Genomic DNA, 15,858 nt, shown 5'->3' with positions numbered 1-15,858 from the left:
CGGGTCCAGCCAATGAGCTGGCACGCCACTGCCCAGCGGTGCGTCGCTGGGCGGTTACGTGGGGTGCGCGGGGGCGCGGGTTGCGTGTGGCGCGGGGCGGGGCGCGGCTGGTGCGCCTGAGGAGCGATGGCGGCGGCCTGAGCTCACCTAGCAGGGCTGCGGCCATCGGGCCTGGTCAGGGTCGGGGTTCTGTGAGTGAACGGCAAGTATGGGCCGCAGGGCCCGGAGAGGCGCGTGAGAGGCTGAGGAGCTGACGAAAGACGGCAGCGGACTTGGTGACTGCTGGTTGTGAGGGGACAGGGTGAGGGGCTGGCATGTGGTGAGGGGCCGGTGTGAGTGTCTCAGGTAGGAGAGCACGGGAGAGCCGGAGGGTGAGCGGGCAAGGGAGGAGGGGCTGGGGGTGCTTCTCGAGGGGCCAAGGGAAGGGACTTGTGAACACGGCTATGGAGGGGCTGAGGCACCTGTGGGCAGGGGTGAGGGCAGCCCTGGGAGCTGAGTGAGGGTACGGCCTGTGCGGGAGGGGAGAGGAGAGGGCAAAGGCAGGAGCGTGCGGGCTGCTGGGGCGTGGATGCGGGAGTTGAGGGTAGGGCGTGCGGGAAGGGACGAGGATCCGTAACGTTGAGGTTGGCTCCGGAGCCTACTTGGATGGACTGTCCTGCCCAGGGTCCTGCCCAGCTGCAGACCGAGTAGGACAGCTTGGGTGCGAGTGTCGTGCACTTGGCTTTTCGAGGACAGAAAAATGAAGGCGTCACGAGCAGTAATAACTATGATAAAATCATTTCTTGAGGCTTAGTTTTCAACCAGAGTAATCACTGAAACTGCCAGTTTCTCAAGTTCCTCTTTGGGACTCCAGACTTGGAGATGGTCCCTCGCATGGAGTTGTTTTTTTTTTTTTTTTTTTGGCTGTGACAGCCTCTCGTTTGTTTTCTCTCCACCTGCTTCTGGGCATCCTTACTCCCCTGCTGCCCCTCACCTACACCTATGCTTGGCTGCGGGACTCCGAGGGTTGTCATGTAAGTTGGACTAACCGTTTTCAGTAGCTAATTCTACTTTCGTGAAAGTCACGTGGTTTGTTACATGCAACACTATATTTAGGGTCTCAAACAGAATGGGTTTGCTCTCAGTTTCTCACAGAAAAAAAAAAAATCCTACCTCACTGAGGTAAATGTATATACAATAAACTGCTCATAGGTAACCTGTACATGAGTTTTGCCATATGTTTACATCTGTGAAACCGTCACCACTTTCAAGATACTGAACATATACCGCCCGCAGAAGTTTTCTCCTGTCCCTTTGCAACTCATTCCTCTGTCCATGACACAGTTTTGGATTCACTTTATTATTAGTATGTTACAGATCCCTTTCTCCCTGCCAACCCATACTCACATGAACATTTTATAAGTTCCAGACAGCTGGGATGGCACTTCACCACTAAATTGTCCTCTCTAGTGGCAGTTGACCATAGAGCCCAGATACTATCCTTCCCCGACCTCAGGGAGATTTAGGCCTTTCCCATCAGGACTATTCTCTTGAGAATGAGGAGCAGCCAAAGCCCAAGTTGCCATTCTGTTCTAGAGTCTCAGCCTCAGAACCAACTGTTCTGACCCGTGGTATGTTTCCATTGCTTCTCTCTGGAGGCCAAACATTTTGTTGCTGGTGGAACCCTTTACCGCCTACCCTGATGAGCAAAACCCTGTAACTGACATGTATCATGACAGGGTTTGGAGCAGTGACTACTAAACATTGGGCCAAGGATAGTGTCAGTCCACGATAAAGATTTCATCCATCCAGGAGGAAAGAGAGGAAGATGACATGAAACATGAGTTTTCCATAAGGATAAGTTCATTCTGAGATGATTATTTTAGTGTTAAAGTGCTTTCTGACTGATGAAATAACGGTGACAGTAGATGGTGGGCTTTAAAGAAATGGTCTTATTTGCCGAAATAAAAAGTAACAAGCCTATTTTCAAAAATTTTTAGAAATTATTTTTACTGGTTCCTGAAATGCAGAAATTTAGAGTGATGATGGTGTGGCTGTTGTTGTTATGTTTTTAGGAAGCCTGTGTTTAGACAGTAATTCTAGATAACTTCTGACATTTGAACAGCATTCATTCAATCTCACATTTCACTGGGTTTACATACTTTGTGAAGTAGGCAAGGGCAGGAATTCTTATGTTATAGATGATGAATCATTCATAAACCAGAGGTCACATCGTGACAGTGACAAAGCTGAGCCCAAACTTTGGTTTCCTGAGAGTGAGTGACTTGGGGAAAGAAGATTTGTAGCAGAGAGTGGAAGCCATGTGGAGTAAAAGACATGTTAGGTTTGGGAAGAGTTGTGATGACCTGGAGGACGTTATATTGGCAAAAAGCATTTTTTAATGATTTATAATTAATGTGGTTCCAAAAGAGATTAAAGAGATTTTGAGAGTGCCACAGAGATGAGGGTTCGTTATTCATTCATTCATTCATTCATTCATTCATTCATTCATTTGAGACAGAAAGAGAGAGGCGCAGAGACACAGGCAGAGGGAGAAGCAGGCTCCATGCAGGGAGCCCGACGTGGGACTGGATCCCGGTCTCCAGGATCAGGCCCTGGGCTGAAGGTGGTGCTAAACCACTGAGCCACCGGGGCTGCCCAAGATGAGGGTTCTGTTTAATATTGTGGCAATGACATGGGAACAGATCACGTAGTACCTGGATCACATTGTGATGGTGGTTGGATTAGTCAAGTCATCAGAGGGTTCTTAGGGACTGTCCAAATTCTTGAGTGTTCTGGAGAAAGCACTGGGTTTGGTAAACTATACTGAACTCTGTTGAAATAGTAGTACAGTAAGTAAAATGGCTTTTGACTTAGACATACAGACTAGTGGTAGATCTGAGAAGTAACATAAATGAGGATGGTGATGTAGAGATAGAAACATATTTAGAGTGCTGTATGTAACCATTTACTCCACTTTGGCTATGCACCAGGTACTCTGCTGAGTGCTAGGAAAGCAAATTCATTCATTCATATATGAATTCATTTATTCATTTAGCAAATACTTTTTCAGTATGTAGTCTGAAACTTAAATTTTATGAGATAAGATGAGTGAGACATGGTCGTCTAAGGTCTCAAGGAATTCTCACTCAGGTTGGGAGAGGTAGATACATGAAAAGATAATTTTAATTTAGAGAGAGAGTGTGAAATACAAAAGCATATCATGAGGATATAATCTCTCTCTGTGTTCCCGTCATATATATTCAGTGCTCTGCCATATATCTCCACAGGTATTACAGATTTACATGTCCAGAATAGAACTCACTGTCTTTGCTCTGAGAGTGTGCTGTTGTACCACATGCTGTATCACAGTCCAGGCAAAGGCTTCACTGTTATCTTCATTCTTTCTGTTCCTTCACCCCCTGTATTTAGTCAGTTACTAAAATCTTAGTATGTTAACCTCTAAATTATTTTCCTCTTCATCTCCATGGCTACATTTTCACTGTAAAGCTTTAGTTTACTTCCTCCTCGTCTCTCATCTGGACTCCCCTCCACCCCCAACAGTCTCCTGCCTTCAGACTTGCTCTTTTCTAGTCTGTCCCTAGAATGATCTTTCTAAAAATACAAATGTAATCATGGAGCTCCTCTGCTTAAAAACTTTGGCTCTTTGTGTTCTGTAGGACAACATCCAAATTCCTTAATATGGCATCATTTGGCCTGAACTCACCTCTCCAGCCTTGTCTCCTGCCACTCCCTATTTTGTGTTCTAGCTTGAATAAATTGTTCACAGTTCCCTAACAAACATGTTACTTTTTTGAGCCTTGAGATCTTTGTAATAGCTGTTTCCCTTACTAAGAATACTTTTTCTTCTCTGCCCAGTGAACTTTCCTTGTTCTTTAGGATCTAGTTCATTCTCTCCTCCTCTTTTTGACATCTTTGTCATCACCCAAGAGGGGTGGAGAAAGAACCACGTGTGACATGGAGCTTCCTTGCTGTAAAGGAGAGTCACTGTGATTGAGGTTCACATTGTATAAAGGGTGTCCTGGAGTCAGGTGAGATCCCTGCAAGAAACGGAGATTCTTGGGGAGAGGGGAGGGAGTGAGTTGGGATCACACACTGATAGCCCATTTGTCCTATACATGAGGGATGGACAAGCAGGGAGACTATGTGTAAGCTGAGCTCTAGGTTAGGAGGCTTCTGTGAGGTTCTCCTGGCCCCTCACCCCCTACCATTTGTATTCCTATGAGGTTTTAATCAGATCTTTCTACTTTTCAGTATTTAGGATAATGGCTTATTCAATCCTCTTATGTCAGTAATCAGTCATCTTGCCTAGAAAGAGCTATTGTAGGGAAAGAAATGCCAGGATTTTACTGACCTGTTCTTGAAAGGTCATTTTGGTCTTCCTGTCTGCTGTAGGTATTGCAGGTGTGTATCCCTGCTCATAGCTCCCTCCCTCTTTTGCCTCTCCCAGGGCAAAGGTCCATAAGTAAGACTGAGCCACTTCCCGCCCTGTGCCTGCTATTCTGAGGTTGGTGGACACCCTTGCTGAATGTGCCTGTAAGGCCATATTTTGTGCTGTAAGGTGAGTGACTGACCTTGGCTGTTTGTGGTTCTGACAGATTGGCTCTTTCTTCTTCCTTTTCCTCTGTGGCTGAGCCTGAAGATAAATCTGGAAAGAGGGGTCAACTCTTTTTTTCTAGGCTTTGTAATGAGAGGAAAGGGCACAGTAATAGGGTATTAATTCCATTCTCTTTGTCTCGTTTTGAACTTTGTACGGTTAACAGGGAATGAGAAAGTCTTAAGTAGGTGACAGGAACACCAAGCTATGGTCTTCTTTTGTGTTTTTGCAGTATGTGAAGGAGGCCCGGGTTACATGTTAGCTTTTGTGTTCTGAGACACTGATTTCAGTGTGGCTCTTCTCTTTGAGTAGAGTTGGAGTTGGGGTGGGGGTGGGGGGATGAAGAAAGGTCCTGGAGGCTATTCCCCTTGCGTCTGTGAGCAGTGCCCTTTGTTGGTCAAGCAGTGAAGCAGAAGTGGGCACTCCAGTTATATGCAAGGTAGGAGTTGGTTGTTAATCTTTGGAATTGAATTCTAGGAGCTGAAGACAGTTTAGTTTTGGACATGTTAAAGCTTTACTTTGCTGAAACTGGATGCTTGGCTCTTCTTCAGCTCACCAGAGTTTGAGTGGGAGGTGGTAGGGATGGATGTGTCAGAGCAGGTTAGATCTCCTCTAAGTCAGGGATGAGGATACCCTGGTCAGGTAGGATCAGGAAAGGGAAAGGAGAAAGGAAAATGTCATTTACAGAGCACCTGCTTTATATGCCTGGCATGCTACATAGGTTATTTATTTATTTATTTTTTAAAAGATTTGTTTATTTACTCATGAGAAACACACAGAGAGAGGCAGAGACATAGGAAGAGGGAGAAGCAGTCCCCCAATTGGGACTCCATCCCAGGACTCCAGGATCACAACCTGCGCCAAAGGCAGAATGTTCAACCACTGAGCTACTCAGGTGCCCCCCTACATAGATTATTTTATTTAATTTTTAAAATACTGACAATACTTATTTTATCAGGAATTTTAGGTAAGGAAACTGAGGCTCCCATGTGTGAAATGATTTATTTAAGGTCACACAGCTAGAAAATGGTGGACTGAGATTCAAACCAGAGCTCCTTCTTTACCTACTACTTTGTGTTACTCTTACTTGACCGTCAGGCCTCTATTTTCAGTCCTCAAATGAGATATGATTGAGAAGCATTCCGTAACCAGTAATGCTCTTGTATCAGTTGCAGGGGGCAGATTGCACAAATTTGGTTTGGGAAGAATTTAATAAAGGGATTGTTTTACAAAGGCATGGGCAGAGTTCAGGAAACCAGTAAGGAAGGATGCAGTCTCCTGGGGCTACTAGCAGTGAGAGAGCCCGTAAAAGAAGACATTTCTTACCAGTATTCTCAACTGTTGGCTTTGCCTTCCCCAGCCGGTGCTTACTTGGTAGCATAAGGACTTGGGCAGATGGCTAAGCACATCCCTGCCGCTGGTAGCTACTAGACTGTATGACTGATGGTTTATAGGAAATCATGTGTGAAAGACTGAACATCCGTTCTGTGGCTCTATCACCTTCTCATTCCTCTTCTGCCTCACCCCTACTCTCTTGGGTGAGTGAGTGAGGGAAGGTTAGGTGGGAAGATTTTAGCTTCCCTGTTTCAGATCTACCTGAACTGGCACGCCTCCTTTATTACTATTTTCCTCCTTTCTCAGAGAAGGTAGTAATACTTCTTTTTCTCAGACTAGTCCTGTATCTGATTTTTCTGTCAGTTATCCCCAGCTCATTTATCTACAACCTGTTATTTTCTTCATACTTCTTTTCCTCACTTAACAAACATCTTTGAGGCTCTCCATCCTAAAATAAAACCAAACCAAAGAGTAAAAGCTATTTCTCTTGACTCCTCCCATCCCTCCTAGCTTCTGTAAGCCATTGCCCTATTTTCATCCCTCCCTATGTCACTGACTTTCCTGTTATTGTGTCTTATACTTCTGTGGCTTAGTCATTCTTTAACTAATTAGTTTCCTAAGTTTATCTAAAACTTGATTGCTAAAACTGACTGATCATTTTCAATCTTTATTTTACTTAGTCTCTCCGTAGACTATACATTATGATTATGGCAGTCTCCACTTTCTTGAAACTTCCTTTCTTTGAATTCTAGATTATCATTATTTCTTGGATTTTTCCTTCCATTTCTGGCTACCTTCACAGTCTTCAAAGACACCTCCTTTGCTTTCCTAATTTCTGGTTTTCCTCATGATGTCATCCTCAGCTCCTTTCAAGATCTGCTGATGTCTTTGTTTGATTCCATCCATCGCATAGCTTCATCTACCACCTATATAAACTCTTGAGTCCTGGGTATATATCTCTAGTCTTGATTTCACTCTTGAGCTCAAGGATAATATTTCTATTTGCTTTCTGAACATTATGGATATCCTATAGGTGTCTCAAAGCTTAACAAAGCTATTCATCCTCTTTTCTAAAACACTTTTATACTATTGTTATATGTTTCTGACCCATTAATGGCATTATCTTTTACTGAATCTCCTATAGTTCATATTAGAGTCTTCTCTTATCCTCCATTTGTCAGGTCTTGTTGCTTCTACCTCCTGGCTAAATTAAGTGGATGCAGAGTATCTGCATTTGCATCCCAGTCTTCCTCCTTTTAGCTAGCTGACTTAGTATATTTACTCTTTGTAGGTTTTGATTTTCTCATGTGTAAAATGGAGATAATAGTACATCTAGAGTTTTTATGGGGTTTAAATGAGCTACTACATATAGTGCTTAGAATAGAGCCTGGCACATAGTAAGTGCTCGATATATGTTAACTATAATTATTTTTAATTTAGCATTTAGTTCCACAAACATTGTTGAATGCCAGGCACTGTGTTGGCACTGTAATGTGAAGAAGAAGGAGTGATCTGATCCCTTTTGCACGAGCTTGCTATTATTGGCATAGATATTACAGGTGTAAATAATTTCATTATCACCTGGGACATGGCTAAGATAAAGGTGAATCTCAGATTTATCTTTTCTAATCTTGCTCTTACCACTTTAATTCATCTGCCATCTGCCTCTCTCTGCTCCATCTTATACTGCTATCTGACATCTTTTTAAAAGCAAATTTAATCTTGTCATTTCTTTGTCTGAAAACCTCCTTTGTTTCCAGGGTGTCAATAGATAAAACCTAAACTTGATACTCAATGATAATTATAACCTTCACCCATATTTACCCTTCAACTAAATATTGTATCTCTCTTCTCTAAGTAGTCTTTGATTAGGCCACCCCAAACCCGGAACTGTTTTTCAAGTTTATCATGTTCTTTCATGGTGCCGTATTTTTGTACATACTGTTTTAATATGAAGGCCTCTCCCTCTGTTCCCTTTGTGGCCAGTATCTCATTGCTAAAGACTTAAGTAAGACATCATCTCTTTTCTGGAAACTCTTATAGTCTCTCAGGCAGAATTAGTTGCTTTCTTTCATGTCTCTGTAACTTTTTTGTAAATACCTCTGTTAGTAATATTCATTGGAGTTTTTATTTATGTTCTCCAACTGTTTTTATCTGTCTTTGTGTTTCCATTGATTATTTAGCAGTGTGCTCAGTACTTTATCAGTATGGATGTACTTAGTTACAGAGTTAGTGAGTGAGTCCTGCCTGCTGTTTAGGATTGGCTCTGCCCTTTGTTATAGAAGACTATCTCCTGTTCAAAGGTTTCCTTAAGCCTAGTTGCTACCTTCCTTTAGTTGTGAGTTGGTAATGGAGAATCTGGGTGGAAGGGGATGGTGTTAACATAACCTGAGGGCAAAGTGTGAGGCGGTGCCAGGTCTCTGGTTCCTTCAGCCTTTGTTGAGCCTAAAGAGGAAGGACAACTGAACCACACCTTTCCTCTGAATACTACTGAGGGGGTGAGGGGTGTGATAGAGAAGGAGCTGTGAGCTATGGTCTAGGCCAACAGCTATTTTGGTACCTTTCCCCTTTCTCTAGGGAGGGTGTCATGTCATGTCCCCAGGAGTGAGTGTTGTATATATCTGGCAGGAGTGGGGTATATGTATCTCTATATGGGAATGTGTCCCTGTGTTCTTTGCTGAAATGAATGTCCTGCTCTTTTGATTGGCTCTAGATTTCTACCTCTTAAGTATATTCAGCTAGTTAAGGGTCTATTGGGTAATTTCCTACTGGGTAGGCTTCTAGGGAAGGACTGTGACAGGTACAAAATAATTTCTTCCTCAGCCGTCCCAGATGGTTAGAGTCGGATCAAGACTGGATTTCTTTCTTTTTTTTTAAGTTTTTTTTTTTTTTTTTTTTTAAGTAATCTCTACAGCCAGTGTGGGTTTCCAACTCACGTTGGCCCTGGGGCCAAGAGTAGCATGCTCTACTGACTGAGCCAGCCAGGTATGCCAAGACTGTTTTTTTTTTGTTTTTTTTTTTTTAAGATTTTATTTATTTTTTTAGAGAGCTTGAGCGCATGAGAAAAGTGCAGAGGGAGGCGGGGAGAGGTGTACAGGGAGAGGGAGAAGCAGACTCCCTGCTGAGCGGGGAGCCTCACAGGGGGCTTGATCCCACGACCCGGGGATCATGGCCTGAGCCACAGTCACTTAACTGAGCCACAGTCACTTAACTGACTGAGACACCCAGGTGCCCCAAGACTGGGTTTCTTGATCGTTCATTCATTTGTTCATTCATTTATTTACTTAAGCATTCGTACATTCAGCAAATATTTACTGAGTCCCTGGGTATTGCTTTAGGTACCGGGGATACAACAGTAAACAAAACAGGTAAACCTTGCCCTCAGTGAGCTTGTATTCTAGTGGTGAAGCTAGACAAATAAATAAGCAAATAAGTATCTTTAGATAGTGAAACCTGCTAAGAAGAAAGTAAGATTAGGAAGCTAGAGAGTAAAGATGTGCTAGTTAGATAGAATTAAGTAAGGCCTCTGAGGAAATTGCATTCAGAAACAATGGAGTGTTGTGAACAATGTGAAGGTCAGAAGAGCATTCCAGGTTGAGGGAGTAGAACGTATTCAAGAAGGCCTGTACGAGAAAAGTATGAGTGAGGAGGAGGATGGTAGAAAGTGAATACAGACTAGATCATATAGGGCTCTAAAAGCCACGGTAAGGTATTTGGATTATTACTAGTGTGATGGGAAATCATTGGAGAGTATTCAGTGGGTATACACCTCAAGAGGAGAGGTGTAACATAATTTAGTTTACAAATATTGCTCTGAGGTGCCTGGGTGGCTCAGTCAGTTAAGTATCAACTCTTGATCTCAGTTCAGGTCTTGATCTCAGAGTCCTGAGTTCAAGCTCCAAGTTGGGCTCCACGCTTGGTGTGGAGCCTACTAAGTAACTAAGTAAAAGAAAAAGAAAAAGAAATACCTGTCAGGGAGGTGAGGTGGGAGGCAAGACTGGCAGCACAGAGACCAGATTGGAAACAATTGCAATAGTAAGATATGCTTTGAGGGTATAGGTGATAGGGTTTGCTGCTGTTGAATTAGGTATTAGAATTAAGGAAAAGAAGAAATAAGGAGGATCCTCAAGTTTTTGGCCTGAGCATGTAGGTGAATGTTGGTATCATTTCTTGAGATGGAGAAGGCTGGAGGAGTAACAGGTTTGGTGGTAGAAATGAGTTCTGTTTAAGATGCTATGCATGAGTGGAATTTTCAGTGGATTGGTGGCTCTGAGTTCTGCCTGTTGGGGAGTGGAGAGAGGCAAACTCCTGTTGATCTCTTCCTTTCTCTCTCTCTGAATTAGATTTGCAGGTCTGGACTAGGCAGTGACCTCTGGGCTTACTACTCTAGCCTGGTATATCTTTTGGCTCCATGGCCAGCTACTGGCTCCTACAGACCGGATGAAGCAGACTAGAGATACAAGTGGAGAAAGCCTCCAGCTGGCAGATTCTCAGAGAGTGGCCCTCTGGCCACTGGCCCTGCCCAGCCTGCCTCATGGAGAGGATGAACTGGCTGAGCAGATTGGCCTCCCGGGGCCCTGGGCACCGTGTACCTCAGGGGGCCAATCTGCAGACCCCTGTCATGGCTGATCCTGAGACCTGCCTCATGGTCTTCAAGAATCACTGGTCTCAGGTAGGAGATTCTATGCAAAATGGCCTGATCTACTGGCTACCTGAATCCTCTAACCTGCTGTGTTCTCTCACCATCCCATTTAGTCATCATAACATCTTAGATTCCTTCTATCTTTTGTCTTCTTCAGGTGGTGCGAATCCTGGAGCGGCAAGGACCTCGTGCGGCTGGGGGTGTAGATGATCTCAGTGCTGTGCGCAACCACACTTACCAGATGTTGACACTGCTGGTAGAAGATCGTGCGGTTCCCTCCGCCCCCACGGCCCCTGGGCCCTTGCTGGAGTTTGCTCTGCGTGAGGACCTGCTAACCCGTGTGTTGGCGTGGCAGCTTCAGTGGGATGAGCTTGGGGATGGGGTTGAGGAACGGCGGGCTGAGCAGTTGAAACTGTTTGAGATGCTAGTGAGCGAAGCTCGCCAGCCACTGTTGCGACATGGTCCAGTTCGTGAGGCTCTGCTGACCTTGCTGGATGCCTGTGGCCGCCCTGTGCCCAGTAGCCCAGCACTAGATGAAGGCCTGGTGCTACTTCTCAGCCAGCTATGTGTGTGTCTGGCCCGGGAGCCTTCATTGCTCGAGTTCTTCCTACAGCCACCTCCTGAGCCTGGAGCTGCCCCCCGTCTTCTCCTCTTTTCTCGCCTTGTTCCCTTCGTCCATCGAGAGGGCACGCTGGGCCAGCAGGCTCGTGACGCCCTACTCCTGCTCATGGCTCTGTCAGCTGGGAGTCCCACTGTGGGCCGCTACATTGCAGATCACTCGTACTTCTGCCCGGTCAGCACCTCCTGGGATGGGGGTGGGGTATGGTGTGTAGACACTCGCTATCCAGAAGACGTGGAGGGGCTATGTACTGGGTCCTTCTCCTTTAGGTAGTGACCCCTTGGGTTTGAAAGAAGTACCTGGGGTTGGGGTGGGGATGAAACATGGGCTTAGGTGGATAGCACAGGTACTAAGGTTCTTCATGGGCCAGTGTTCCCAGGTGATGTCCTGGCACATTCAGTAACTAAGTATCTGCTTTAGGAATAGCTCTTTCCCCTACTCCTGTCAAAACTCTGGGTTAGTAACTCCCCTGATTCCCTATTTTTATATTGTCTGCGCTTTTTGTAACTTGTCCTTGGGGATGGCCCCCAGGTGCTGGCCACAGGGCTGAGTGCCCTATACTCCTCACTGCCCCGAAAGATTGAGGTTCCAGGGGATGATTGGCATTGCCTGCGACGGGAGGACTGGCTGGGAGTGCCAGCACTTGCGCTGTTCATGAGTTCCCTAGAATTCTGCAATGCAGTCATTCAGGTGGGATGGGTTCCCAGGAGGTCTGGTCCCTTGGTCATTCTGGGGATATTGCGGGGGAAGGGGGCATATTCCCTGGAGTTCTATTCTGCCATTTTGGGGATAGGGTGCCTGCTTTGTACATTCCACTCCCAGACAGTGGCCACCTCACATTCCTCCACCCTCTTTCTTGCACCCTTACAGGTGGCTCATCCTTTGGTGCAGAAGCAGCTAGTTGATTATATCCATAATGGGTTTCTAGTGCCTGTCATGGGCCCTGCCCTGCACAAGGTGAGAGTTATGGGTGGCAAGGTAGATTAGGGTATTAGGTTAAGGGGTGGTGACCTAAATACCAGAACCAGTGTGGGAGGCAGTGGGCTGGGTCCTCCTCCCTTCTATCCTGTCTGCTCCTGCCTCCTTCTTAGAAGGAAAATGAGTCAGTATATGTGCAGGGAAGCCCTAAATTTCCAAACTTTCCCTTCCCTTCATCCAGACGTCTGTGGAAGAGATGATCGCCAGTACCGCCTATCTGGAACTTTTCCTACGGAGTATCTCAGAGCCTGCTTTGCTCCGTACCTTCCTGCGATTCCTGCTGTTACACCGGCATGACACCCATACCATTCTTGACACCCTCGTTGCCCGAATTGGCAGCAACTCCCGGGTATGGCCCCTACCTCTGTCCTGGCTTACCTGGGTGAGCCATCTTCTCTCTCTGACTGTTGTTCTGGGAGGGTGTGTCTGCCCTTCTTTGGCCTTTGTCTCCAGCAATCACTTCAAAGTTAGGTGGCATTTACTTTACAGTATTAAACTTTGACCATTTTGGGTACAGATTTTAATCTACTCCCTTGCTTTTGTAATATATGAATCTAGAACACAGTTACTTTTTCTGGATAACTGGCCGCTCCTCGTGACTAGAGGTTTTGCCATTGTGCTATACTTGTAATGTAGCATTGGCCTGAGGTTCTCTTTAGCTGTGTATTGTTCTGGGGCCTGCTGTGGGTGACTTGAGATCACTTCTCCAGGTTTTGTGTCTGCTTTGATAGGTGATCCTGCTGCTACTGATATGCTTAGTTTTTCTCCCCTTTGGATTTGCTGCATTTGAACTGCTATAACTTGGAGCACCCATCCACTTACCTACCTACTTAAACATTCCTTTCTGAACATTTATACTCAGGATAAATGGTAAACAAGGTTGACATGGGTGCTGACTTCATGGAGCTTCCTTTATAGATACATAAGCCCATTAATAAAATAATTGAAAATTGTGGTCATTGTTATGAAAAAACTAAATAGGGTGCTTAGAAAATAATAAGGTGGTCAGAAACCTCTCTGAGCTAAGACCTCAAGGTCATGAGAGAGTTTGCCTATTGAAGAACAAGTGATATAAGAGTCTGGGCAGAGGGAGCAACATGCAAAGGACATTAGATGGGGATGAGCTGAATGTATTTGAGGAAATGCAAGACCAGTATGACTGGAGATGTAGTGAGCAAGGGAAAGAAGGGAATAATATGAAAGTAGAAAGGTAGGTAAGATTCAGATCAGGCATGGCCTTGTAGACTATGGTAAAAAGTTTGGATTTTAACCAGCAGAAATATATATGAAATAGGAGTAAGTAGATTCCAAGTAATAAAGACCCAGAGTCTTTCTACGGGAATAAAGCATTCATTTAATTATGGATTTTACGGCATTTGGTTGGCTCTGGAACCATTTTTGTTTCTTATTTTTGTATCTTATTCTTCTTTTTACAAATAATTGAAGTTCCCTAGGTCCTGATGTTTAAAATAGAAGTCCTTGGATTACTAAAGGTTATGGAAAAACCCTTCAAGATAATTGAGATACCTGGTAGTCAGCCTTGTGGTAGGTGAGGTTTCAGGAGAGCTATATTTTGTATAGGTGAGATTTCTGAATAACTGAGGTTACAGATGAGATATTCCACTCTGACTGATGAGACCAGTGTTTCTGAACCAGGTGCACAACTCAGAATTTAAAAATGGCAACAACAGTATTTTCTAGACTCTGCCTGAGATCTCTTGAATTATAATATACAGGGCATACACGTCTTTACATTATTCCAAAAAGTAATTATGATACATGTATGGAGAAATTATTATTGGCAAAAATCAACAGGGAATTGGTGTCAAAGCTTTAATTTTATAAAGATACCAAAAAAGTTTTATTTCTCATTATGCTAAAGTTAGACTATGGTCTTATATCTGTTTGGCCTGATGGAATGTCCTCTTTGTGTTTTGGGACTATTGATTTCCTTCTTAAGGTTGATTTTTCTTTTCCCTATGCCAGGCTCTACCTATCCATCTTGCTTTTGTCTTAATCTTATCCTCACTTCTTTGGTTCTCTCCCATTGTCTTTCGTTTTTGGCATTTGTTTCTATTAGTCTTGGTCCTCTGGTCTCAGGAGCCTTCAAGTTCTTGGGGTATTTCTTCTTGGTTCCTGCTTCTTCGAGGAACCGGAACACTTCTGATTTCAGGATGTAGTTGCTTTCCTTTCCACTGTTTGGCCTTTTTAGGCTTGATCCTGTTGCCCCGACTTTGAACTTCTTTAAGTTTGTCTTCTGTGGCTTAACATCAATCATGCTAGCTCATCTGTCTGTGCACCTATCTGTTTTAATTTCCTATTGCTGTCATAACAAATTACCATAAATATAGAGGCTTAAAACAACACAAATTTATTATCTTGCAGCTCTGTAATCATATATATGTATATGATATGGATTTCGTCAGGCTAAAGTCAAAATGTTTGGTGGGGCGGTGTTCCTTTCTGGAGGCTCTAAGACTGGATCCATTTACCTACTCAGTAGGGTTGTTGGTATAATTTGTTTCCTTCTAGGTATAGGACTGAGATTCCCGTTTTCTTGCCAGCTGTCAGCAGAGGACCATTCCCAGATTCTGAGGCCAACCAAATTCCTTGGTTCATGGTCCCCTTCTATCCTTAGAGCCATCAATGGTGGATCAAGTCTCTCTCATGCTTCAGATTTCTTTTCCTTTTTCTGACCCAGCTAGAAAAAGCTCTCTGCTTTTAAGGACTCATGTGATTAGACGGGTCCATCTGGGTAATCCATGCTACTGTCCACATCTCAAATTCCGTAACCATAACCATACTTTTTTGTCCTGTAAGGTAAAATACTTACAGGTTCTGGAGTTTAGGGCCTGACATCTTTGGGGGGCTATTTTTATACCTACCAAACAACCTTTCAGTGAGTGGGAATGTTTTCCTTGCTAGTTAAAATGGTCATTTAGGGTAAATCTGAACATCTGTGTTGTCCAAAGTGTAAACTGCTGTCTCATCTCTTTCCCACTGCATTTGGCTTTTAATCCTTCCACAGTTATGTAGTAAATGATGAGTGCCTAGACTGTGCAGTTGTGCCCTGGCCCAAGACCCGATAATTGTCTTCAGGGAGCTCCAGGTGCCATATGGGAAGTAGAGGGAAAGTGCTGTGGGGATTCAGAGGAGTCAGGGAGTGCTTACAGGTGTCTGTTCTCTTCTCTTCTCTTAGCCTAGCCACCGAAGAACTACCCTTCTTATTTTCTAAAACAAATGGTTTCCTCTATTCTGGACCCACCTATTTTTTCCTTTTCCTGTCAGCTGTGCTTGAGCTTCTTTTTCTTCTACCTCCTGAGAGATACACCACTGTTGGAGAAGGTGACTCAGACTCCTTGTTCACAGCCCCGCCCACTTCCCAGCTGGGATTCTTCCAGGTTCCCTCTGGCTTCTGTGCTGCTGCAGTCTCCACTGACAGGCATTCCCTCACTTATTACATTGCTGTTGTCTCCTGGCAGCCACTCACTCAGTCCCCGCATTTCTCAGGGTCTCTCTTCATAGGTGTTCATTCCATTAAGTATTGTTGGAAGCTCTGCCAACAGGTATATATAGCCAGAGGGTCTGCCGACGTGTGTGGTCTGTAGAAATACAGAATCTGACACATGGTTCATTCCTGTCTGCGAACAGTTGATGTCTTGCCTACAAAGCCCATATGAGCATTTA

The 15,858-nt window shown here is 44.4% G+C and overlaps 2 protein-coding genes across 13 annotated transcripts in view; one reads left to right on the top strand and one right to left on the bottom strand.

Moving 5' to 3' along the window:
- The first annotated feature begins 81 nt into the window (after positions 1-81).
- The window catches only part of FAM160A2 (family with sequence similarity 160 member A2), a 23,552-nt gene continuing 7,775 nt past the window's right edge, over positions 82-15,858 (top strand). For 3 of the 12 annotated variants that reach the window (XM_038568869.1, XM_038568872.1, XM_038568867.1), the window contains exons 1-6: positions 83-275; positions 10,276-10,604; positions 10,732-11,367; positions 11,725-11,883; positions 12,064-12,150; positions 12,353-12,520. In XM_038568869.1, the coding sequence (XP_038424797.1) occupies positions 10,467-10,604; positions 10,732-11,367; positions 11,725-11,883; positions 12,064-12,150; positions 12,353-12,520 (1,188 nt within the window). In that variant the 5' untranslated portion in view covers positions 83-275; positions 10,276-10,466. Of the gene's footprint in view, positions 302-600; positions 1,014-4,450; positions 4,562-8,834; positions 8,918-10,275; positions 10,605-10,731; positions 11,368-11,724; positions 11,884-12,063; positions 12,151-12,352; positions 12,554-15,858 lie in introns of those variants that run through there. The other 9 variants (XM_038568868.1, XM_038568870.1, XM_038568871.1 and 6 more) reach the window with 7 other exon arrangements.
- The window catches only part of C21H11orf42 (chromosome 21 C11orf42 homolog), a 15,540-nt gene continuing 13,205 nt past the window's right edge, over positions 13,524-15,858 (bottom strand). The window contains exon 4 of the mRNA XM_038568879.1: positions 13,524-15,834. Coding sequence (XP_038424807.1) covers positions 15,803-15,834 — 32 coding nt within the window. The 3' untranslated portion in view covers positions 13,524-15,802. The remainder of the gene's footprint in view (positions 15,835-15,858) is intronic.

Source organism: Canis lupus, chromosome 21 (assembly GCF_011100685.1).
Source record: "Canis lupus familiaris isolate Mischka breed German Shepherd chromosome 21, alternate assembly UU_Cfam_GSD_1.0, whole genome shotgun sequence".
NCBI classification, from domain to species: Eukaryota; Metazoa; Chordata; class Mammalia; order Carnivora; family Canidae; genus Canis; species Canis lupus.
The sequence above is the reverse complement of the archived record's forward strand: the minus strand, read 5'-3'. Positions and strand labels throughout refer to the sequence as shown.